The sequence below is a fragment of the Chondrus crispus genome, genomic scaffold, assembly GCF_000350225.1.
Source record: "Chondrus crispus Stackhouse genomic scaffold, scaffold_158, whole genome shotgun sequence".
Lineage (NCBI taxonomy): Eukaryota > Rhodophyta > Florideophyceae > Gigartinales > Gigartinaceae > Chondrus > Chondrus crispus.
The window spans coordinates 29,698-52,367 of record NW_005179025.1 but is presented as its reverse complement, the minus strand read 5'-3'; the positions used below and the strand labels follow the sequence as shown (position 1 = coordinate 52,367).

The following is a 22,670-nucleotide window of genomic DNA, read 5'->3' as shown; positions in this document are numbered from 1 at the left end:
TTTTTGCACATTCTCCTATACTATTTCTTCTGGTGTTTTACACGTACTGTACCTTTCTGCAGTATCTGTTTCTGTGCCGAAATTCGTACAGCCATAAAAGTCCGAGGAAGTCAGATGAATAAATAGCCAGCCCATCGGAGGGTATGAAACTGTAATAGGAAAGACAAATTGTGGACGAATTCATGTAGAAAACCTTGCCAACAAGCAGGACGGTAATACTCTTGAGAGGGGACCTCTTGAAAACACCATACACGGCAGAACCCCCTATAGTGCTCTCATAAATAGTGCCACCTTGAAAATAGTGTTTCTCTTTCCGTAGGGGCTCGAAAGTTGGCCCTTGTACCCACATTTCAACAAGAGAAGGGCCAACGGCCCTACTGTGCTTTCGCTCTTATCTGAAATTCATTTGTAAAAGAGCCACTTTATCCTGGTACGGTTCCGAATGTTAAAGCATGCGGACATGTACGCCGTCAGGATGAGGGTTTCGGACGTTGATGGAGAGAGCGTTGTGTTGCCGCAAGGTAATAGAGAGGTAGGAGCGTAGGATATGTTAAGCCGTGGAGACAGTAGAACACCTCTGTGTAGCAAATGATCGGGGTTGTTGTTGCAAAACGGCCAGTGCCTCAGAGGTTATAACACCGGATGTGTTCAATGATAAAACGTAAAGGGTTATAGAATTATTCATGAGACGAGAGCCGTAGGAGCGGTGTTTAGCAGCTTCCATACGCGGTCCCTGTGACTACCCCAATCGACTCTATTAAAACCGCAGTGCATACGGTTCGGTGCATCGCTCTACTGTAGTCCGAAGCATACTTGCGGGAGATCTCTTTGAGCGGACCAAAAAGTCCCCGCAACGCTCGGAGGAGCGCTGCTCGAGGGAGAATCTGCTGAGGCCGAAGTGAAAGCGTGACAGGCATCAAGCACGTTTGTCGAGCTGGCCTTGGTGCCGAAAGACGGGGGAGGAATGGAAAACAGTATGATGCTCAATACAATGTTACCGTATGGTACTAAATAGAAATTTCCATATTGCGATAAAGGCAGTCGAGTGACAACCACGGATTTCAAACCGTCGAAGAAATAAGTGGTGACATCCTGTGGTGTATTCTGCACTGTAGTGCCCAGCGGCGCTACTAAGCGCGTACGTTGTACAGTGTACAGTATGACACGGCGGCTGAATGCTGCTGTGCGTGAGAGAAGGTAAGGCAGATTATAAAATTGGTATGCCAGTCTCGTCACAGGCACGCGTTGTTGGAGAGAGGAGAGCCTGAGAAGGCGTGCAGAGGGCTGGCGAGCGTGATGGCCCCCTTCCCTCTTCGGCTCGATATTCACCACAACATATGCGCATGAGTCGCTCCCGAGCAGCTGCGCACGCCCGGCAGCGTGCCCAGCGACTCAGCAGCGGCACCCCCCCCCCCCCCCCCCCCCCTCCCCCCCCCGTTAACGGGCCCCCTTGCTGCAGGAGGGGTGATATATACGCGCGACTCGCTGGGAAGAAGCTCTGCCATTCCCTTCCGCCTAGGGTTTTGTCACGTAGATAAGCCCTGACAGCCGGGCCAGCCCCCGTACCTTCTCCTGCAAACTTACACCATCCGCACATCCACTAAAATTGCTCCCCACTCCGCGCCGTGCTCGCCTTCCAGGATTCCACCCCCCCCGGACCAATCTTCCGCCTCCTCGCTCCTACCAGTGTAATGCAATCGGTCCTCCGCGCGACAAGTGTCCGCCCTGTACCTTCTGCGCAAAGTGCATACCCAACAGATTCGGTTAAAAAATCTCGCCCTCGCGCATCGCGACTTTCGCATCTCCCTCTTCATCAGTCCAACTCGACTCGCGAGCTGCACACACGTCACACCTCCCGCAGCTCCGAGCGAGTCGTCCCCCTCCCCTTCCCCTTCTTCTTCCCCCCATCCCCCTTCCCGCCCCCTCGCCGAACAATGCCCCCACCCCGATGGACGCCTTCCCGCCCCCCTCTGATACACTCTCCGCCCTGGAAGCGATTGCTGACGCCACCTTACTTTTCGATAACCACGCCCACCCATTTCATCTCCCTAACCCCAAAACTCATCTACCTCGCCTCCGTGCCCTTCTAACCGAAGCCGCTCCCCCACACCCGTCTTCCACACTCGCTTTCTACCGCTCCCTCCGCGATATCTATCGCCTTCTTGCCGCAGAATCGCCTCCTTCCAGCTCCAGCTCTACAAGAGACACTTCTTCCATCGGCTATCCAAATGAAGCGCCTCCGCAAGTTGCACACCCGCACGCCCCTGACACGCAGTCAGAGACGGAGACCATTGTCGAGGAGACCCGAGCTCGCATCGGCGTCTGGCCACTCGCCGAGCGCTGCTTTTCCGCAGCGGGCATCGCTGCTGTCTTGCTAGATGATGGCTTACATGTCCCTCGCGGCGTGCGTGCTGTATCTTTGGAAGAAGTCACAACAAGGCTCAACATCCCCGTGGCGAAGCGCGTGCTGCGCATAGAGAAGGAGGCCGAGCTAGCTCTAGCTGACGTCATACGGGAGAATGAATACCAGGCGTGGAGCCGTGCGCCGCGAGAGCCGCCGTCACACACGGGGACGGAAAAGCGTCCGCGGAACGCGATGCGCGCGAGACAATTTCGGGCTGCGCTGACTGCGCGACTATGCCCGCTGCCGGAGGGGGTAGTCGCGCTGAAGAGTATAGCAGCATATAGAGGAGGCCTGGACTTGGACTTGGAAGGGGGCGATGAGGAGCTGGAGGAGGCATTGGCAGGGGTAAGGGGAGAGAGGATTGAGGACCGAGTGATTGTGGCGTGCGTGGTGAGGATGGGCTTGGAGGTAGCGAGGCAGTACAAAGTACCTTTACAGATCCACTGTGGATTTGGCGACACGGATTTAGACTTGGGGAGGGCCAATCCGGTGTTGTTGAAGAGCGTAGTAGAGCGATATCCGGACGTGGATATTGTTTTATTGCATGCAGCATGGCCGTATACGAGGGAGGCGGCGCACATGGCAGCGGTTCATCCAGGAGTTTACTTAGATCTGGGGTTGGCGATTCCATTGCTGTCAGTGAGGGGAATGTTTCGGGCGGTGGATGCGGCCCTAGAGATTGCACCGGTGGCGAAGCTTTTGTACTCTTCGGATGCGCATTCAGCGCCGGACGTGTTCTATCTCGCCGCGAGATGGGGGCGACGTGTTATTGCGGCGGCTGTAGCGGCGGCTGTAACCAGTGGAGACTTGGACTTGTCGGAGGCGAAGTCGGCGATTCGAATGATCCTCGCAGAGAATGCTGTACGATTGTACCGCCTGCCCGTCACGGTGTGACATGGGACTTACACGTGGCTATGAAACAAGTCCTGCACACGTGTATGAAGAGCGGCAGGCGATGCTGCTCGGTTTGGGCGAAGAACGCGACTCGCACTCTTAAACGATGTTCGTACAGGCACCTGTGCCCTGCCGAAGTTGCAAAGCAAAGCAATCACCCTGACCGTCTTTCTTTCCTTCTGTTCTTTTTCCTCTGGTTCCGACGCACTGACCTCTCGGTTTCTCAGATCAACACTGTTTGACAAATGCAGGGTACGTGAATGCTGGTTAATCGTTTTCAACACAACCCGTTTCTTTTTCGTGAAATAAAATCCTGTCATAAACCTTGCATCCACAGAGGAACAAATGGACTTCTCACTCGGCACTCCATTCTTCCCGGATGAAAGTCAGTATAGTGAGCCTCAGTGACTACTCTAGGCTCTGGCTACTCGAAAACCACACTCGATTGAAGCGGAGCCGTTGCAACAATAGAAGTCAAATTGTCAGGTATGAGTCACAACCGCTACACATGGCCGGGATCCTCTTTGGAAGCCGCCGTATAATGATGTGCAGAAACTTTAGAGCGATATCATTGTTTAAGTTACAATGAGCCAGAGCTATTAACTGTCGCCTTCGGTGCTCCACGTAGCCGCAGTTCTCTGCCTCAGAGATACTCCCTAGTGGCATTACTGTAGACACATGCAGTGGCTCAAGCCCTTGGATGATGAAAGCCTTCATTTTGGCCGACCACATCCGATTTTCCGAAATCATAACAGAACAGGTCTTTCAGCTCTAAATCATTCTTTTGTCGACTCCGATTTTGGCCTTTGATCCTCATTGGTTCTGGAGCCCGATGCAGTATTCATCGAGGCTATGCTGGGAGTCAGGGCTCCAACGAACGTACTGTCGCCTTGAGAACTCTGAGCCGCGTCACTGGAAACTAAGCGGAAATGAGGGGACCCATAGGCTGTGCCGTAGTTTGGCAGTGACGGAAGTCCTCTGGGAAGAGACGGCAGAGGGCTGCCGCTTGGGGGACTGCCGCTTGGGGGACTGCGACATGGATGACGAATTGAGCTGCCGGAACCAAGATATCCTACTGCTTCGAAACTTGCTGAAAGAATCCCAGACTCGATTATTTTCTCCATCGTCGATGACTTCCTCAACGGCCTAGCTTTCGGCGATGCTAGGTTTGAATCAATCGATGTTGTTCTTCCTAGATATGACCGCAGTGATGAATTCGACCAATCGCGAACGATGGGATACCCATGTTCGATTTGCATCCCGGTGCCGTTGTGCCGGTGATGGCTCATGAACGACGTGGATGTTGATAGTGGTGACACTGGGACGTCCTTTCCAATTGCGAGATGTTCGCTTTGGCTGCTTCGAAGCCGCTCGTGAACAGGTGATGATATCGGCGCAAAATCAGCACTTGGGAAGTCGCCAAATTTAACTAGTTGGGGATGACTGCTCTTCGGAGACACCTTTGCAGATGTCCCAGCACTGCGGTATCCGCCAATGCGTTGACGGATTTCGTCTTCCGCTGCTTCCAGTTCCTCTATGCCATGATACGTTCCAGTCATACTTGGGGTTTCCTGTTCTTCGTTCAACGTTTTGAATCCTTCTAGACTCCCTCCTAGCGTCATCCTGGTGACATTGAAAACAAAAAAATTAGCAAGGCAAGCAACGCCCGCAATCAGGAATGGCCTTTCATATGAACCATACTTTGACCTCAGGACTCCGGTAAGCACGGAGCCGACAGCATTTCCAGCTAGCCCCAGACCAAACAAGGTGCTTTGCGTCTGGCCGAGGTTCTGCTTTCCAAAAACAATTGGTGTAAGTGCATACAGACAGTTAAAGGTCGCGCCGTATCCGAACCCGAAGAGAACTGTAAATGTGAGCATGGCAACCGGATGTGTCGTTAAAGAAGGAACCTTGTCCTCGTCAAGCCCCGGGGTATCCAGAAACAAGAACATTGTACCGACAGCGGCTATTCCACTGGACGCCGAAGCGACATGGAATCGATCGAAATGATCACCGAGATGGCCGCCAACCAGCTTGGCTGTGAAGGCGGCCAAATTAAGCGCGCTGAAAAAGAGGGAGGCGACACCGAGTGACATGCCGCGGTCGATAGTGAGGAAGAACATGACGTTTTCGCCAAAACAACCAAAGCAATACTGCAGAAGGATGTAGGAAAAGGCGAAACCGACAAAGGTCCAGGACCTCTGATCAGTCATGCCCGTGTCTGGCAGTCCGTATGAGACATTCTCATGGCCCTCTTCTGGTAGTAAACGTGACGTTTCGCTTTGCGCGCTGACCGAGTCGACGAGGGGTTGCGCATCCTCTGGGTCGATTTGCTGTTTGGATGTGCCGTACTCGTGGAGGAAGAAGTAGCTGACGGGCAAGCCGACAAACCACAGCAAGGAGCACATGCAACCCATCGCAACCCGCCAGCCGCACGCGCTCGCGATAGGTCCGAGAAGCGGTGGCACGAGGGTACCCCCCGCGGAGTATCCCGCGAGCACCAAGCCCATTGCTAGGCCGATACCACCTTCGAACCACTGGGCAATGAATATAGAATAAACAGGCACGCCGCTAACGCTAGCAACTGCTGCGAGTAAGATGTGACTAACAAGAAGACTCCAAAACGAAGCAACGAACAAGGAATACATGGTCATGATAAGCGCCAAGCCGAAAATGCCTGCAAGAACGCAGCGGCGCGGACCGTAGTGGTCGACCATGATACCGCCCGGGATAAGAAGCAGGACGTAGGCGACTTTGCCTACAGCAATCGGGACAGTGGAGAGGGAGAGGGAAATGCCGAAGTCGGCGACGATAAGAGGCATGAGTGTGGTAGGGGTGAAGAAGAAGCTGCCAGACTGAATGGCGTTCATGAGCGCAGCGGTGAAGGCGATTGACCAGCGCTTTTGTGCCGTCGCGCTTTGGGGAAGGTCAGGGAATGTGTCGAGGGCCATACCTGGGGGCTGGGCATGGACAAGGTGATGGGGACAGATACGGATTCTGGAAACTACCGCCGTTGACGGAAGGGAGGGAGGAAGAAAAGAAGCTGAGATGTCCCATGCAATGATGAGCACACTAAGTAGAGTGAACTTGATTGTACCTCACGACTTGACTTCACACTCTGCCGAAGTCAGCAGTGTTGCATGAATTCGTAAACATGCTCTGAGGGCCTCAGGTCAGGGCGCGCTTCATGGTTCCACGTGTACGTGTGTTAAATAGCACCTCGGCTAATGCTCATGCTCATTCTTCCACTACAGTGTACTGTACTGCCTCCCACGAGATGCACACGTGAAACAAGTCGCATGCCTCAGCAAAAGCCAAGGCCTAATACCGGGGCGACCCGATTGTTGGAAGAAACGCATAAAGTCCCTTCCTAACCAGCCCTAGTGTCTAGGTGACAAATGACCTCATATGTGAGGCCATTTGACCTCATATGAGGTCACTTTTCAATTATTTTTTCTCTACTTGCGCTAGCTCAACAAGATGGAAAAAGATACTCTCGCCACCGCAGTTGACTTCTGCGTTGCGGAAGGGCGGAGTTTGGTGAGATCTGCACGTCTTTTCCAGCCATTTTTAAAATGCCCAAAAAAGGAGCCTTTTTGACCAACCTCAAAACGTTTTATGTTGATTTCTTCGAAACCAAAACGCCTGTTTAAAAAGCCAACTCATCATTGAAACTTCATTAAATTCTTAGTCTCTCTGTGCATTGGGAACTGCCATCCCAATGTTTTGCAAGATGTTAATGCCGAGGGCAAAAACGTTAAAGAAATGGTGTCCAAACTGACTTTTTAAAGTTTCGATTTAATTTATATATATATTTGCAAAAAAACTGGCCTCTATCCCTAGTATTGCTATGGTTCCATATATGAAACCATAACAGGTTTTCAAAAAAACAACAAAAGCCCTACGGTTCCATATATGGAACCATAGAGCTGGATAAAGCCTGACTTGGCGCACCGATAGCGCTGTATACGCACATACGTTTTCTTTTTCTGAACCCTCCAGCCTGTAGCTGACAGTAAGATCAGCTGCCGGAATGTTCAATTTTTCGCGTTGGCAAAGTAAAGCTTGATCTGCACCTCGCAAGGTATCAGAGTCCATATCAAAACAACCCGAGATGGCTACCATCCTTCCCGATCACCACCACATCACGTCAAGCAGTGTAGAGCGCACGAGAGGGCGCGGGACGAAGGTTAGAGGCCGAGGGCGTGGAAGTGGGGGTGGTCGTGGCGGTCACGGTTGCCGTCGTGGTTGTGGTAGAACAAGAAGAACTTTTCAAGATGGTCGGGATCCGACAAGAGGGTGGCGCATTTCTAACATCGCAACGGAGCTCTTAATATATTCTCAATCGTCGGAAACAGCGGATGCCGCATGTAGAGAAGAAATAGATGATGTATCGGACGCTGAAGTGAGAAAACTGTGTACTCTCGCGCAAGGAGAAAACGGAAGCGCTTGCTGTTTTTTAACGGAGCAGATGGGAAGCGATTGCGACTCAGCATCAAGAATCATGTTGTGAAACAGCAAAAAAATCAACAATATTGCGCATTATGCGGAATAAGGGGAATTGAGGGCAATGATTCAGGGTGGAGGGGACACAGAACGACGTACAAATGCGTTCAATGCGATGTATTTGTATGTACAAGAATCTATCCCGGAAATCGCAAGAGCTGCTGTGAACTCTGTCACTCGGCCCGTGTTTTAAAGCCGAGTTGCACTCCTCGACCTGCCCGGGCATCAACGCAGCCAGACCCCAATGATCAGGACGATGACGAGGGATTTGAGGAAGAGGATTCTCATTTGAGGACAAGGGTTAGGGACGAAATTGCACGTACGATGCCGAGACGTTCAAAGAGAAGGAAAACTATGTAGCAATTGTAGTGCGCAAGATGCGACGTGGCCCGATATTAAATAAAAACTTTCAATTTTGGTTGGTACTATATATGGATCCTACAGCAAAAAGGAAGGACGAAGACGTGAAGAAACCCAATGAAAGGTGAGATTGGAATGGGGAATTGCAACCTCTTCCACTCGACTCGCTGCCCACGATTGCGGAGAGTGGAGCAGAACTAATGACTTTCTGGAAGATGGCAGCTTAAATAGGCACAGAAGCGATGATATGGGTCACCAAAAGTTTGGTCCCATATATGGAACCATAGAATCGAATACTAGGGATATCCATAATGTGATGTTTTAATGTACGGTACACCGTACATTAACTTTGGGGCGTCGAAAGTACGTCCGTTGATTTGCACCTGCCAAACCAATCACATAGAGAGATACCCAACGGCCCGGAGAGTGCGTCTACCGAGTATCAGCGAAGTTGAACAATTACAACCCCCTTTTACATCGCTCGAAAAATTGCTACTTCCGGACCACGATGATGCCAGTAAATTGCGTTATGTACGGTTTACCGTACATACAGGGCTATTCTAACTACTCATTCATAGCTATAATGACAACCGCCTTCTCACAGACCTCGTCCTTTGCCTTTCTGAGTCACTGGAACCTCGTTTCCGTGCTGCACCGCGACGCTGAGACCCGGAATTTTCCTCCAGACAATCAGAGGCTTGGGAAGAACATTCAGACCTTTCCCGAGATACACTTATTCTGGCTTCCGTTTCGCGCCGCTCTAGTCGCTTCTTCGAATGCCACATGTCCCAGCAAGAGCGCCGTGTACCGGGATAGGTTCTGACACACAAATGTGTCTCACAATGCGTACACTTAAAGGAGGAACGATGTCCTCTATATTTGCTATTTCCCTTCACGTTCATCGCACATAAAGCACACCACCTTTCCGAACGAATTTGCCTTTGTCCATGTCCTGGTACGTTCAGCCGTAACTGGATGCCGTCAGGGCTATTAAAATATAGTAAACGGTTTCGTTTCCGATTGCTGGCGAGCGCCCGCAATCGGTTTATCTCACCGTCATTCAGAGCAGCAGGAACTGTCTCTTCTACCATAGAGGAATTCCTCCGTAATTTGTCAGCAAATCTCAACAACTCTGTACACGCTTCCAGACAAAAATCAGAGAGAGATTCCTCATTATTTAGAGCTTGTCGAAAAGCATGGAGACTGTGGAAGCGACAAGGGTCTGCGATAAGGTCACGTCTTTCATTCATTCTGTACGCTATAAATGAATTCACAAACAAAGTCTTCAGTGTTTGTCCCACAACCTTTTGTTCCCACTTGAATGTGGCTGACGGACTACGTAACATGGCACGCGTTTGTGCACCGCCATCTACGCCTCCTTTCGTCTTTGAATAAAAGCTCTGTACACCGTGCTTGAAAAGTTTCAAGGGAACAAAAGGTTGCAGATTCTGGACGCTCGTGTTGATAGCCCTCCATAAATGTAGTCTGGACTTCAATACCCTCTTAGTTTCCGATGCCACAAATGCCGTAAATGGTTCCAGCGGATCAAATGCCCAATTCAGTAACTTATTTCCATTATCCTCTAAAACAGTCCTTGCTTCTTGGATCAATTCTGGAGGTGCCTTGATCAAAGTGCAGGACAGGAGTGCTGCTTCGGAGCAAGAAACGTACAAGACGTAACTGACGCGAAGCACGATTAGCTGCTGTAGCAGCTGCCCAATGTGGCAGTGAGGTATATGTTCTAAAAATGCCTGTGTGCCCATTTCAAGGCATAGAAGGTCTACTGAAGCTTTAGCAACAGCCCTTGAAAGAGTTGAGTCTGCAACGCTCGTCTCAATTTCTACAGTACACACATGTATCGACGGTTCGGGATTATTTGAGGTGTTGAACGCAGTTTGGTTCACATCGATGAGTGCCATGCCATCTGGCGAGCAGGCTAGCCATTCTTTTTCCTTATCCCCAAACATGCCACAGTGATAAACAGCCCTAATGAAATGTTTGGCTCTTAAGGCATTAACAACAGCATTTTCTGTAACCGTACCACGCAGCATCGCTTCCGTAGAACGCGAAGTGCTAAGCCAGCTTGCCGCCAAAAGTTTAAAAGTCTCTGCCACTGTTCTCTCGTTGCATTGTACATCTGCAACACCAAGTCGTGTGAGGATCTCGGAATTATTCATTAACAAAATCCCAGCAACTGTCCCAGTTAATCGGAACTGCCTAAGCACGAACCAGTCCGCACACCTCTGGTCCACGGTTAAAAATACTGTATTGTTTAAGCAGTACAGTTCAATGGTATCTCGACTGTCATTGGAGTTAGTCGGCGGTACCACTAGCTTGCCCTCATTTGTTCTATTCGTAAATAGAACATCAGCCTGCGATAGGGCCCGAGGAACAGCCACCCAACAATTGATTAAATTAGACAAACTTGCTGGCAGAGCGTAAACGAAGCGGAGCGTCTTTGAAAAGTTCTTCGTCCCCCTTTCCCGTATTACTACAGCCGTCACTCGAACATTCAAACCATCATCTTTAAACGTTTTCTGGGCGTACTTGCAAAGACTTCCCATTTGGGGACTGTCGTCAATTAAAAAGGCATTCTCGCGATCATAGATAAAGCGATTATCTGCTGGGCGGGCCTGTTCGATATCATTGTCAAATTCGCTCTGTTCCACGTCATCTTTTGCAGGATCGAATAGCGAGGCTCCAACGAATGGATGACATCTTAACAGATGTTCAGGCATTATAAACATAAAGCCAATGCCTCTCTTGGCAAGACTAGGTATCATACTCATTTCCCATACCCGCGGTCGGCTGTTATCACAAACCCAGATAAAGACTCCTCCCCGCGAGCCTCAACCACTGCGTTGACGAGTTTTTCAACGTTGTTTGTCTGTAACTCTCCGCGACGTCGAAAGCGAACCATAAAGGTAATTCTAAATAAAACATCTGCAATGGCATCCCGGCAGTGCCCCTCTTTGTCGGCTTTCCTCATGCTAATAGTTTTAACCTGGTTGTCACTTGCCCTGGTCCCATAGAGGTCATCATCAAGTGTTGCAAAGGTATACGACGGAGAAAGAAATACTTTGCATGACATACTGTACGCCGCCATCTCAAGCTCTGAGAGTCTGACGGTTTGATCTCCTTGGGAGCACCAAACACTCTCGCCAGTATCGCCACGTCCTGTAGAAGAGAAAGCAAGAATATTTCCGGATAAATAGCGAACTAGAGATAATGATGGTACAGGACAGTCCATCTTATGAAGCAATTCGAGTGTCTTAGAGATGCTGAACCCAGAGCACTGCGATAAAAAGAACACTGCTAAGAAAGAATACATGTCTGCACGGTGAAGTTGACCAAGCCCGCAGTTGTTAATTACAATGCGCTCGTTTGTCCAGAGGTTACATTTTCGCACTAGTTCATCACAGAAAAGAACTTTGTAGCTTGATCGCGAATGCAATAGCTGTCTTACTTGTAGTTCCGTCTTCATTCTTTCGATGGCTGCTCTTGTAAATAGCCGAGCTCTTTCGGAAAGCACGTTCGTAATAAAGTCATGTTCGAGTTTTACAGCTTGGTCTCGAACCGTTTGAATTCTCCATCCCTCCGTGTAGTCGTGTGTTCTCCGCTGTGCCCATGAGCGACTTCCACGTCCCCCTCTGCCCCTTCTCCCGCGAGGGCGACCGCGCGTAGAAGCCTGTCCCCCTTGAGAATGCTCAAGGACAGTGCCTGGTTGTGAGCTCTGTTGTGCGCTTAGAGTGGGCACGTGTGTGTTACCGTCACCAACGGATTGATGCGTTGTGCCTGTGTGGGGAGTGGGTGGTAGAAGAGGAGTGGGTGGTAGAGGGGGAGAAGGTGGTAGAGGATGGAAGTTTTGAAAGATTGAGCCATCTTCGATGCGTGTGACGGGAGGGAGTGGCAGAGGCAAGGGGGTTTGTAGGATTGGGCCGTCACCTCCGTCAAGTGGCTCTAGCGGCGACAATGGCATCATGAGATTGCTGGGGCGCGATTTTGGCTGAGGTTTCAAGGTCTGTCGGACAGATTTCGAGTGGGGAAGGGTGGTTGGTATGTGTTAGGGTCACGAGGAGATTCATTCAGTCAGTATTGAACTTGAACAAAAAATGAACAGGTGGGATGCTCTCCACAGCCCACGCTCCCAGCCTATGCACTTGCAAATAGGAACACTACACTTGTCTATAAGATAGAATGGTTCAAAGAAGGTCTAAAGTGAGCCTATATGTACGGTACACCGTACATAAAGCAATTTCCCAAAAATATGCATTCTCCTTTATGTACGGTACACCGTACATTGGGCGACTCCTGAAATTCTAAAATCGCAAATTGTGTTGACCAAATCGGGATTTTGTGACACACAAACGGCGCGTTGTGCACACACAACGCGCCGTTTTCTCGGACGGGCGACCCCATGCTAGGTTAAATGTGTATCGCACAAATGTCAAAATGTGCGCGCGTACAATCCAAATTTACTGTACACAGAGAAAGCGTCGGCCGCCGCCCGACCGACGAGACCCGACATCTACATCCTACCGAGCATGGCTCTGAATGAGAAGTAGCAATAGAATAGCCATTTGGTCATTCATGGTTCTGACGGTGGCTGCTCGGTGAAAACACTATCATGATTGAGCTTAGCTCACAGCACACACTGTAGATAGAGCTCCGACGGCGTCATCGCCGGCGTCCGGTGCCGTGCTCGTCGTTAGGAACGACCCTGACACACCGTGCTCGTCGTTAGGAACGAGTTCAAAGCATGCGTACAGTAGGGGGACGCACATTATGTGCGTAAGCATTTCCGTGGTAAAACTCATTTTTTGTTCACAAAAAAGAAAAATATGACTCTGACACAAAAAATAATTTCCGGAGGCGCCCATTATTTACATTAGGGATATGAGGCTATGACTGACCTCATATGAGGTCAAATCGCTTATTGTCTAGACACTAGAAATTCCACAGCACTCGCGCAAAGCCCACGTGCGCAGACAATCCCGTTGCCCCGAAACAAGCTGCAATCCGCTGGCATGTAAACCTCACAGTTTCTGCTGCCCCTTGTTTGGCACCTGATGGGACTTCCATACCTCAAAAGAAAAAAGTCGGGGCCGCACCACAGTGACGGCCTCAGCAGTTTACTTCAGATCTAAATGGGAAGGACCTTTTTTTTTGACGTTCCCTACAGTCCACGTCATTCTCGGCAAGGCCCGCGCTACCTGCAGTACACGCATTGCAGATGAGGAAATCCTGGAATCTACAGTGGTTTGCACTGCCTCGTCGCCCAAAACGGAAGTTTTGCTATCATCCGAACGTCTTCCCGTTCCATCCAAAGTCACTTCGCGCCGCGTCGCAAAAATGCATGTAGACACGCTCCGGCGAGATCCCCGCTTTAGCGTCCTGTCCATTTTCAGTCGTAACACAATGGCGCGTAGGAAGGACTGACTTGTCAGAACTATTTAGCTTCCAAAGTCGTGGCTAGCCGCAGTCATCGCTCGATAAGTCGCCAACGGCGGCTCGTTGCTTCACTCATCTGACACGTACCAGAACGTCGCAAATTGCCTCGACAATTCCAGGGTTAACGTCGGGACCCAGCGCACCCAGGCTTGCCAAGTACTTCGCCGGCAATATGACACAATGCGGATCTTTTTGTTAGAATTCATTTCTTCATGGCCCGTGCGGGAATCATTCGATGTCGATGCGTAGAGTAGATACCGTACATACCACGTATGCACAGGGTTCGGCGGAACCCCCGAATATCATTTTAGATGTCTCAAACGAGACCATGACCCATTTTTCTGCCTTGCCCAGAAGTTTGCTGACAGCCGCGGAGCACTCTCGCATAATCTCGTCTTCCGCGTCTCCGCCGAGTGTGCTGACATTAGTTTTAATCACTAGAGTGGGCATTCTGGCGAATAGAAGGTTTGTCAAAAACCGCACTAAACCACAGTGGTGGTGCCCAAGCTAGGGTAGTAGGTAAACGAGATCAATCCCTAGCTGAAATGGAGAAAAAAAAAGAGCTCGATGAGTGAAAAAGAGATCCTTGAATAACATATTTTAGGAGATGATGCACCATGGAATTTCACTTCGGGCAGGGTGTGAGAGTTTTTTTTTTTTTTTGGACATCATTATCTTTCTGAAGTTGCGCGGGGGCATTGCACACGCATCAAACAGGTGCGAAAATTGCACAGAAACCAATGTACGATTTTCTCCTCATAGTGTTGATGAAGATGGTGGAAATGATGATAGAACATACATTTTGAGGCTAGTAACCGCGACATCTCTTCCTAAACGCAGATCTCATCTTAGAAACTGTGTAGCAGACATCTGCGCAGTGCACGGCAAAGGTGAGTTGGGAGCCAGTTGTCGGGCCAACCTTCATATTTTCTCTCTTCAAGGTCAGTAGTGTACGGAAGTGAGTGGATGTACAGGGTCGACGGCATTAGATGCCGACAAAAAATCTACAGTGGGGTTCCTTGTGCTGCTCTCCGGCGCAATCAGCCAAACAAAAAGGTATTGCTCTAACCTTGGGATATTGACTCCACGTTGAACATTATTACTTGAGCCGTGCTGCGATGATTTGTAGCCTAGCACAATTCAGTAGCCTCGTGGATGAGTCAAGAACATCCCTTGAATCATCGTGCAGCACAGCTTTATTGTGAAAAAAGGATTTGAGAGAAGCTAAATTGCTAGTGTCTAGGTGACAAATGACCTCATATGAGGTCACTTTTCAACTTATTTTTCTCGACTTGTGCTAGCTCAACAAGCTGGAAAAAAGATACTCTCGACACGGCAGTTGACTTCTGCGTTGTGGAAGGGTGGAGTTTGGTGAGATCTGCATGTCTTCTCCAGCCATTTTTAAAATGCCCAAAAAGGAGCCTTTTTTGACCAACCTCAAAACGTTTTATGTTGATATCTTCGAAACCAAAACGCCTGTTTAAAAAGTCAACTCATTAGATTCTTAGTCTCTCTGTGCATTGACAACCGCCATCCCAATGTTTTGCAAGATGTTATTGCCGAGCGCATATACGTTAAAGAAATGGTGTCCAAATTGAATGTTTTAAAGTTTCGATTTAATTTATATATTTTTGCAAAAAAAAAGCTGGCCTCATATGAGGTCAAATTGCTTGTCGTCTAGACACTAGCCCTGGCTAAGATGCCTCGGCCCGCGCTGGCGATAGACTGAGATGGTGCGAGATGAGAGATGTGCTCAGTTTCAAATAAAAACCAGAGCGAAAAATGTCGCCCCCAAAAACGTAAAAGCACACGCTCTCGTCCACTCGTTATGAGAGACGGGCCATGACTCACAGGGCAAATCTCTCATGCTATGTGCACGATTGTTCTATGACTTTCCACAACCAAAGTTTTGGATGCTCTCTGGAAATTTGATGTATTCAAACAGAAGAAGTGAGTTCTGGTCCGCGTCCACTTTTGCGCGCATCCTCTAAGCAACCTGATGCACTCTTATTCGTGAACCTAATGCCAGTCTCGAAGCACTGACACTGTATTTTCTATGACAAATCGATGAAGGGCAGCGTCACTTAGACACGTATTGCTTCGTAGATGTAGGGTTTGCTTCACGGTGCCTCGTCGAGAATCACTCGGGAAAAGCCCCCAGGAGTCAGAGGGTTTGTTCTCCAACCCGGGCCCGCCGCGTTTATCATTCTGTGGGAATAAAGGCATGCGCCGCCGGCCCACAAGAACTTCGAAAGCAACTGCTGGACCTGGTGGATAGCTTTGGACGGCTTGGCGGAAAGAACCAATCGGCTGTTGATGACATAGAAGACGCTCTGAGCGCGCTGTTGAGCTCGCGCGGCAGCGACAGCTCTTCCAGCCTGCTGGCGAATGACCTTGACCCAAGCCTCACAGCCGGATGGGAAGAGCGCTTGGAGGGCCGTTGGAATCTACGCTACTCGACAGAGGGGCCGCTTCTGCAGTTGATGACGAATCAAGCATTGCCGTTCTTATCGACGGGGCAAGTGTATCAGCTGTTTCGCGGAGATGGCACACTGCAGGTAGGTTGTCAGAGCTTGATGAGAGTCAAGGTTGACCAGAAGTGGCGTGCGATTACTGACTTTTCGTGTGATTGCAGAACGTGGTCGAGTTTGATCGTGGTGAGACAAGCAAGACTGTGCCGGCCGTTCTGAGCGTCGGCGTCGACTATGTCGCTAGCGAGGAAGAGCGGCGATGCGATTTTCAATTCAAAAGGACCAAGGTCATGGTAGGGCAGAGTGCTATGGATAGCATTAGCATGGCGAGGGGGACGCGTGAAGATCAGAGTCCAAAAGTAAGGTACAATCTGGATGTGGATTTCCCATTTGCTGTCGGGAAAGGCTATTTCCACGTCGTTTGGCTGGACCAAGCACTGCGGGTCGACAGAGACACGAGTAATGGCAAGAACTGGTTGAACATCTACGTGTATGGGGGGCCTACGGAGAGGTGCACGGCCGTGTAATGGAGAGGGCGCATATGAGATGCTGGGGGGATTGTGGCGGTACCGGTGCAAGATTCTGAAATGGTGTCCAATACTGTATGATCGGGAGAGGATGAAGCGTGACGGGATTGCTATCCTGTAGCATGGGGGTGCGCACAGTTTTTGAACGCTAGCCGAGAGAAATGATGATGCACCGCAGATGCACCGCAGATGCTTCCATCGGAAGACGCTTAGTGTGTTGCTAATGGCGGCAGGTTTGGATAGGAGAACAAGGTTTGTCGTTTTTTTCTTTCAGTCTCTCGGGCGACGACCTTCCACTGTGCCGTAATGCTAACAAGTCGCAGAAGTATCTTTTTCTTGTAAGGGGAATGCGTTCCAGCAGCGGCGGGATGGTGCGAGGCGAGGATGTCGACAAGACGCGCCGATCAAGACAGACGTGTAAACGTGAACAAGAGGCGGGTGGCAACTGGGCCAGAGGCGAAAGCAGCGGAACCGCCACAAATAGAATAATTTATCATAAATCGCCAATGACACGTCGCCAATTCCACGACCGTGGGATCACGTCTGAGCTCTGAGACGCTCTGAGACGCTCTGAGAGCGCCAACTTCGTCCTCTCTCCCTTCACACTCTCATGTCGATGGGCACGCCCCGTCGCATGTCGCCGCATACATTCTCGCGTGTAACCGCCCGAACGACGCACAACGCTACAACCATCCTCCTCCTTTTCGGCCTCCCCACCGCTCTCCTTCCCTCCAAGGCGCGTCAGCACCATGTCTACCGCCCCCGCCGCTCCGAGCGCTAAGCCGGCAGCGGCCTCGCATGGCGCGCTCCCGTTCATCCGAGGCGGGCTCGCCGGGGTGCTATCGTGGCTAGTGATCCACCCAGCGGACGTGGTGAAGGTGCGGATGCAGCTCTCCAGCGACGGGCGCGGCACTCCGTACCGCGGGGTGGTGCACGCGGTGCAGACGATATCTCAGAAGGAGGGCGTGTCTGCGATGTACTCGGGGCTTTCGGCGGCGCTAACACGGCAGGTGACGTATACGACGATGCGGCTCGGGCTGTACGCGACGCTGCGCGAGAGGGCGGCGGACGAGGATGGAACGGTGTCCATGGGGACAAAGTTCGCGGTGGGGACGGCGGCGGGCGGTATCGCCAGCGCGATTTCCACGCCCGTCGAGGTGGCTATGGTGCGGATGTACTCGGACGGGGCGGCGCCGGTGGCGCAGCGGAGGGGGTACAAACATATTGCCGACGCGCTGTTTAGGATTGCGCGCGAGGAAGGGGTTCTGGGATTGTGGGCTGGGGCGAGCCCGACGATTGTGCGGAGCATGGTGGCGAACTGCGTGCAGCTGGGGACGTACGACCAGGCAAAGGAGTTTTACATGGGGAGCGGGTGGATGCGGGAGGGGGTGGGGTTGCATGTGGCGGCGTCGACGACGAGCGGGTTTATGTACTCGCTGGCGACGCTGCCGATCGACTCGGCCAAGACGAGGATGCAGAACCAGCGGGGGATGGAGGGCGGCGGGAGGAAGTACAGAAGCTTGGGGCAGACGATGGCGGTGGTGGCCAGGGAGGAGGGGGTCGTGTCCCTGTGGAGAGGGTTCTTGCCGTACTTTTCGCGGTGCGCAGGTAAGTGGGGTGCAAACTTTTTTTTCGCGGCGCGGAGATGGAGAGGCAGTTGCTGACTTTGGTGTTTCTTTGTGTTTGCGCAGGTCACACGGTCGCGATGTTCCTGGTGCTGGAGCAAGTCAAGAAAGTGCTCTAGCACGGTGCAACGAACCTGAGGTCCTTTGCGCGCGTCGCGCTGGTCCAATGACCAGGTGGCACGTTCCATCTTGCACACGTGTACACGAGCTTTGTGTGGGACCCATCAACGAAATAAAGACACGCGTGTGTGTGTTGCTCAAATGAAAGAAGATGATGAAAGTCCCGCGAGGGATCGGCGGCGAAGGGTACCAGCGAGGAAACGAGAGTGATGGCGGGGCCGAAAGGCGAAGCACAGCAATATACTGTACCCACGGTACCCTTCGAAGGGTAATCGCGCCAAAACGCCTGTTTAAAGTGTCAACCAAGTAAAGGGGGGGGGGTGCTCAAACTTTCGGACACGGTCATGAAGTTCGGACATGCAAATTATTTGGAATTTTTTTAATCTATTGGGCCATAGTGGTGTGTTTCTTGGAATAGACACTTCAAACCTGCAAACAGCGCCCAACGCCGTGGATAAAACTAAAAACTAATCAACGCAATGGATAGCCGCACGAGAGATACACGTATACACGGTCTTCGATGGTAAAAAGGGCGGCACTTTTGAAACAAAAACCGCCTCCCAACACGACCAGCCCCCCCAAAAAATGACCGCTCTAAAGCATCGTGTCCGAAACACTGCTATCGATTCCATCGCCCTGACTCCGTCGTACACAAACCGCAGGCATTCTCATTCCGCAACACAAAGATGGCACCGACAAAGTCTCGTGAGAAAAAATCCAACAGGCAATCCAACTCGTTCAAGACGGCGAAACATATCGATTTGCCTCTGCAGTAACGAAAATACCCTGCTCCACTCTCTCCAGCCGTATTTTGTCACATCTCGCAGCTGGGCAACGAGCACGCACTGTTCGATTTCGACTAGACAGCCTTACTACTATTGAAGAAGAGATTGCTGTAACGATTCTAATTCAATATGCTGAACGTGGGCTCCGTCTGCGTCGCCCTCTCTTTAAAGAGGCCATTTCGATCGTAGTATTTCGCAAGTCGCCAGTTCGTCGCCGCATCTTAAAATTTAAGAACAAAAAGCCCGGGGACAGGTATCTGCGCAATTTTGGGCGCCGTCACAGTCACAAGATCAAGTTTGTGAAGCCATAACGCCAAGAGGGAGTCAGATTTCAAGCATGCAACGCTGATGGATTAACGACCCACTTTAGCACAATCGAGAAAATCATTTTCGAGAATGATATTGATGCTTCGAGAATATGGAACTGTGACGAAATAAGGGTGACTCCTAACCCAGACGAAAATGGCAACGGGAGTAGTCGTGCCTATGTGACACGCGGCAGCACTGCAGATGCGAAAAATGGTAACTTATTTAATACGCACCGTGTAATTATGCTACCGTCTATCAGAGCCGCAAGGAAAACTGCCTCTCCGCTGTTTGTGTTCGAGGGAGTCCGCGTCCCGCATCGGGTTTTGGAGAGAAATGGAAAAAGGGTGGTGCCAACTTTTTCAGATGTTTTGCCTAGGGGCGCTATTTTTTCAATGCAGGAAGAAGGCGGCGCCGTTGACAGCAAAAACTTTTTTTTGTGGGCAACACACTTTGTTCCCCACATTTCAGACCTTACTACAAATAACCGTAAGGTACTTCTTCTTCTAGACGGTTATCGATCCCATATGTCACTGGCTACTGTAGAAGTGCTGAGTACAAACAATGTCGTAGTTTACGCACTTCCGGCCCATACATCAGGCAAAACCCAGCCCCTAGATGTGACGGTGTTCTCGCTGTTTAAAAATGCCATGAACGAGGCTGTGAACTTGTCTGTGCCAGGCACGAAGTCTAACGATTGGGACACATACACATTCGCCAGCATTTTAGCTTTGCGTACACAAAAGCGTGTACAGCACATAATATCAAAATTGGTTTTCGTCGTGCAGGTCTATGGCCGTTTGACGCTAGCCAGCTGGTTTCTGTTCCCCGCCCTCGAAGTGCTCAAGAGCCGGAACGCATCATGTCGGTTGAAGAATTGGAATCATTATTGGAAGAGAAGAGGGAACAACTTAGGCGTACTGTATGAGGGGATGAGGCCATATTGGCCGATTCTAGAATTATAGACACTACCAAGGGTGCTGTGCTAACTTCTGTGCGTGCTCTTGAACTGGCGTGCAATAAGTTCAAGGCTGAGAAATCCAGAAAACTTTCTGAGCAAGTTAAAGCTGCGGAGAAAGAGGGCAGGGCAGCGATACGAGAGAGGAAGCAACAGGCAGATGCTGAAATATTTCATCGTTATCGATGGGAGAAGCGCGCTGCGCTTGCAGGCGTTACTGTCGCTCAGCTGAAGCAGCCGGCACGTTCGATGAGAGTCAGGCGAGCTGAAGCACGACGCAAAACGTTGATGAAGAAAGAGTTACGAATGAGTCTCGCTGCGCGTTGTTTACCGGTCTGCCATATCTGATGTGACGTGGCAGTCAAAAATATCTGTCAGAAAATAAATGATTTTCAATGAGTGCGCCGTGAATGTCCGATCTTTCCAGCCGTTTTGAGACTGAATTGTCTCAGTTGGGGAACGCCACGTAGATCTTTGCTAGCTGTGCACTGCATCCGTGCAATTATATCGCTTCTGGGTAGGTTTCAGTAACAGTGCCAGCCCCGAGCTGGCGAAAAAAGCACCTTTGTTTGACAACTGGAAGTTTTTTTATTCTTGTGACATTTGTCCGAAATGGTGAGCGCCCCCCCCCCCCCCCCCTTTATTGAAACTTGGTTGGATTCTGTGGTAAAAGGGAGTGCCCCCTGGCCAGGAGACAGGTGGAGAGGGATGTGCACAGTGTACACTAGACCTTTGTCTCAGTTACAGACGTACAGCGAAGTACCCTGAAGGGTACCCGGCGGCTGCGGGGGCGATTTATGTTACTGTACCCGGACCGAGGATGCCGTTAGCTGCTCCCTCCGTCTACTGTAATCCAGATTTCGCGATGGCAAACAGTCACTGCCACGTTCCAGATCCCACACGTGTACACGTAGAACGAGGAGCATTTACAGGGGGTCTCCTCAATAGTTCGCTTTGCAATAGTGCACATGGCCAAAAGTGCACCCCTTTCAGGGATGTCGCAACTCTTGCCACGTGTACACCTGTACACGTCGAGCCATGCCGATGTAGATGCACACCGCTGTGCTGCAGTTGACGACCACGACCGGACACCCCTGATACGGTACACATAGCACAAGTAAGCCTACGTGTAGAGCACCGCCGCCGTGCACCTTATGTGCACATCGTCAGGTCTCGCGACTAGCAGTAAACGGACTATCGTCTCTGCGTATCAGGTTATGGTCCTACCCCGCGCACTCCGCCACGATCAATATTGAACCCCTTTCCCAACCCCCCGGCGCAGCACCCGAAATCGGCGCGCGCCCAGCCACCTCGAGTACAACGGCCACTCTACACCGGTGCGTCGAGAACCCCACTCCGCTCAGGCCCCCACGCGTCGAGATCCAACCTCCGCGAACCACATGGCAACTCTGCCTGAACAACACGCCACCGAACACTCCATTCCAGACCTCAGCACGAACGGTGCCAATCTCCACATCTGGCTGATGTCCTTAACCGACTTCATCGACGTCCACGCCTTCCCGGACTTCCTCTCCGCCACTTACACCCCTCCAGACCCTTCCTCCGACGATTACGCCGCCTACCGTCAACAAAGGGGCCTCGTCCGCCTAGCAATCATGAAGAGTCTCCCTTCAACAATCTCCGCCAAACTCCAAATCAACACAGACTCTCCCCGTACGACCTCGTTGCGTCCATTAAGACCATATCCTCCTCATCGACGATAATGGACCACCACATCCTCCGCCAACAAGCGGAAGCCATCAGACTCACTCACGAGATCTCCGTCAGCGAATACATCACCCAACACCGCACCCTCCGCAACAAAATGAAGAACGCACAATACCCGGAAATCAACGATGAGGCTACCACCGTCAAGTTTATTGCCGAGGGCTTGTCCGTGCACAGCCGCTTCAAGCACCTTCCTACCCAGTGGATCGAAAACGACAACATTCCACCTTCCGTCGCCCAAATTGAACGTCGTCTCGAGGCCATTGAAGCTCGTCACAAAATCTCCTCAAAAGACGAGGATTACTCCACTCCCCAGGGCCTCACACAGACCAAGCCACGCGGGCAAGGCCGTGGAGGTCGCGGTCGAGGCCACAGAGGAGGACACCGCGGCCGCTACTACCCCCCTCCGCAATTCCCGTACCAAGCGCCCGTCGCCCCGTACCAAATACCTGCCAGCTATCAGCCGCCTGGCTACCCCTACCCGGGACCGGCAGCCCCACCCTACCCCGCCTCTTATCCAGCGTACGGGCAATGG

At 51.1% G+C, this 22,670-nt stretch overlaps 6 protein-coding genes; 4 read left to right on the top strand and 2 right to left on the bottom strand.

Moving 5' to 3' along the window:
* The first annotated feature begins 1,948 nt into the window (after positions 1-1,948).
* CHC_T00002823001 (hypothetical protein) lies at positions 1,949-3,298 on the top strand. The gene has a single exon (XM_005713893.1). The coding sequence runs from the start codon at positions 1,949-1,951 to the stop codon at positions 3,296-3,298; it is 1,350 nt and encodes a 449-aa protein (XP_005713950.1).
* A 474-nt stretch (positions 3,299-3,772) lies between these two features.
* CHC_T00002822001 (hypothetical protein) lies at positions 3,773-4,015 on the bottom strand. The gene has a single exon (XM_005713892.1). It carries the CDS (start codon positions 4,013-4,015, stop codon positions 3,773-3,775), a length of 243 nt encoding a protein of 80 aa, XP_005713949.1.
* Positions 4,016-4,074: 59 nt separating this feature from the next.
* Positions 4,075-6,249, bottom strand: CHC_T00002821001 (hypothetical protein). The gene has a single exon (XM_005713891.1). It carries the CDS (start codon positions 6,247-6,249, stop codon positions 4,075-4,077), a length of 2,175 nt encoding a protein of 724 aa, XP_005713948.1.
* A 9,231-nt stretch (positions 6,250-15,480) lies between these two features.
* Positions 15,481-16,330, top strand: CHC_T00002820001 (hypothetical protein). The gene is made up of 3 exons (XM_005713890.1): positions 15,481-15,565; positions 15,728-16,173; positions 16,283-16,330. The coding sequence occupies exons 1-3, from the start codon at positions 15,481-15,483 to the stop codon at positions 16,328-16,330; spliced, it is 579 nt and encodes a 192-aa protein (XP_005713947.1).
* Positions 16,331-16,376: 46 nt separating this feature from the next.
* On the top strand, positions 16,377-17,160 carry CHC_T00002819001 (hypothetical protein). XM_005713889.1 is given in 2 exon segments: positions 16,377-16,613; positions 16,614-17,160. 1 exon segment carries the CDS (start codon positions 16,377-16,379, stop codon positions 16,611-16,613), a length of 237 nt encoding a protein of 78 aa, XP_005713946.1. The 3' UTR covers positions 16,614-17,160.
* Positions 17,161-17,362: 202 nt separating this feature from the next.
* CHC_T00002818001 (hypothetical protein) lies at positions 17,363-18,505 on the top strand. XM_005713888.1 is given in 3 exon segments: positions 17,363-18,221; positions 18,305-18,357; positions 18,358-18,505. 2 exon segments carry the CDS (start codon positions 17,363-17,365, stop codon positions 18,355-18,357), a joined length of 912 nt encoding a protein of 303 aa, XP_005713945.1. The 3' UTR covers positions 18,358-18,505.
* The last annotated feature ends 4,165 nt before the right edge of the window (positions 18,506-22,670 follow it).

Coding starts and splice junctions, on each gene's coding strand:
- CHC_T00002818001 (XM_005713888.1), top strand. CDS start 17,363: ATGTCTACCGCCCCCGCCGCTCCGAGCGCTAAGCCGGCAGCGGCCTCG. Junction 18,222..18,304: donor GTACTTTTCGCGGTGCGCAG/GTAAGTGGGGTG, acceptor GTGTTTGCGCAG/GTCACACGGTCGCGATGTTC.
- CHC_T00002820001 (XM_005713890.1), top strand. CDS start 15,481: ATGCTATGTGCACGATTGTTCTATGACTTTCCACAACCAAAGTTTTGG. Junction 15,566..15,727: donor GATGTATTCAAACAGAAGAA/GTGAGTTCTGGT, acceptor TCGTAGATGTAG/GGTTTGCTTCACGGTGCCTC. Junction 16,174..16,282: donor GCGGAGATGGCACACTGCAG/GTAGGTTGTCAG, acceptor TGGTGAGACAAG/CAAGACTGTGCCGGCCGTTC.
- CHC_T00002819001 (XM_005713889.1), top strand. CDS start 16,377: ATGGTAGGGCAGAGTGCTATGGATAGCATTAGCATGGCGAGGGGGACG.
- CHC_T00002822001 (XM_005713892.1), bottom strand. CDS start 4,015: ATGAAGGCTTTCATCATCCAAGGGCTTGAGCCACTGCATGTGTCTACA.
- CHC_T00002823001 (XM_005713893.1), top strand. CDS start 1,949: ATGGACGCCTTCCCGCCCCCCTCTGATACACTCTCCGCCCTGGAAGCG.
- CHC_T00002821001 (XM_005713891.1), bottom strand. CDS start 6,249: ATGGCCCTCGACACATTCCCTGACCTTCCCCAAAGCGCGACGGCACAA.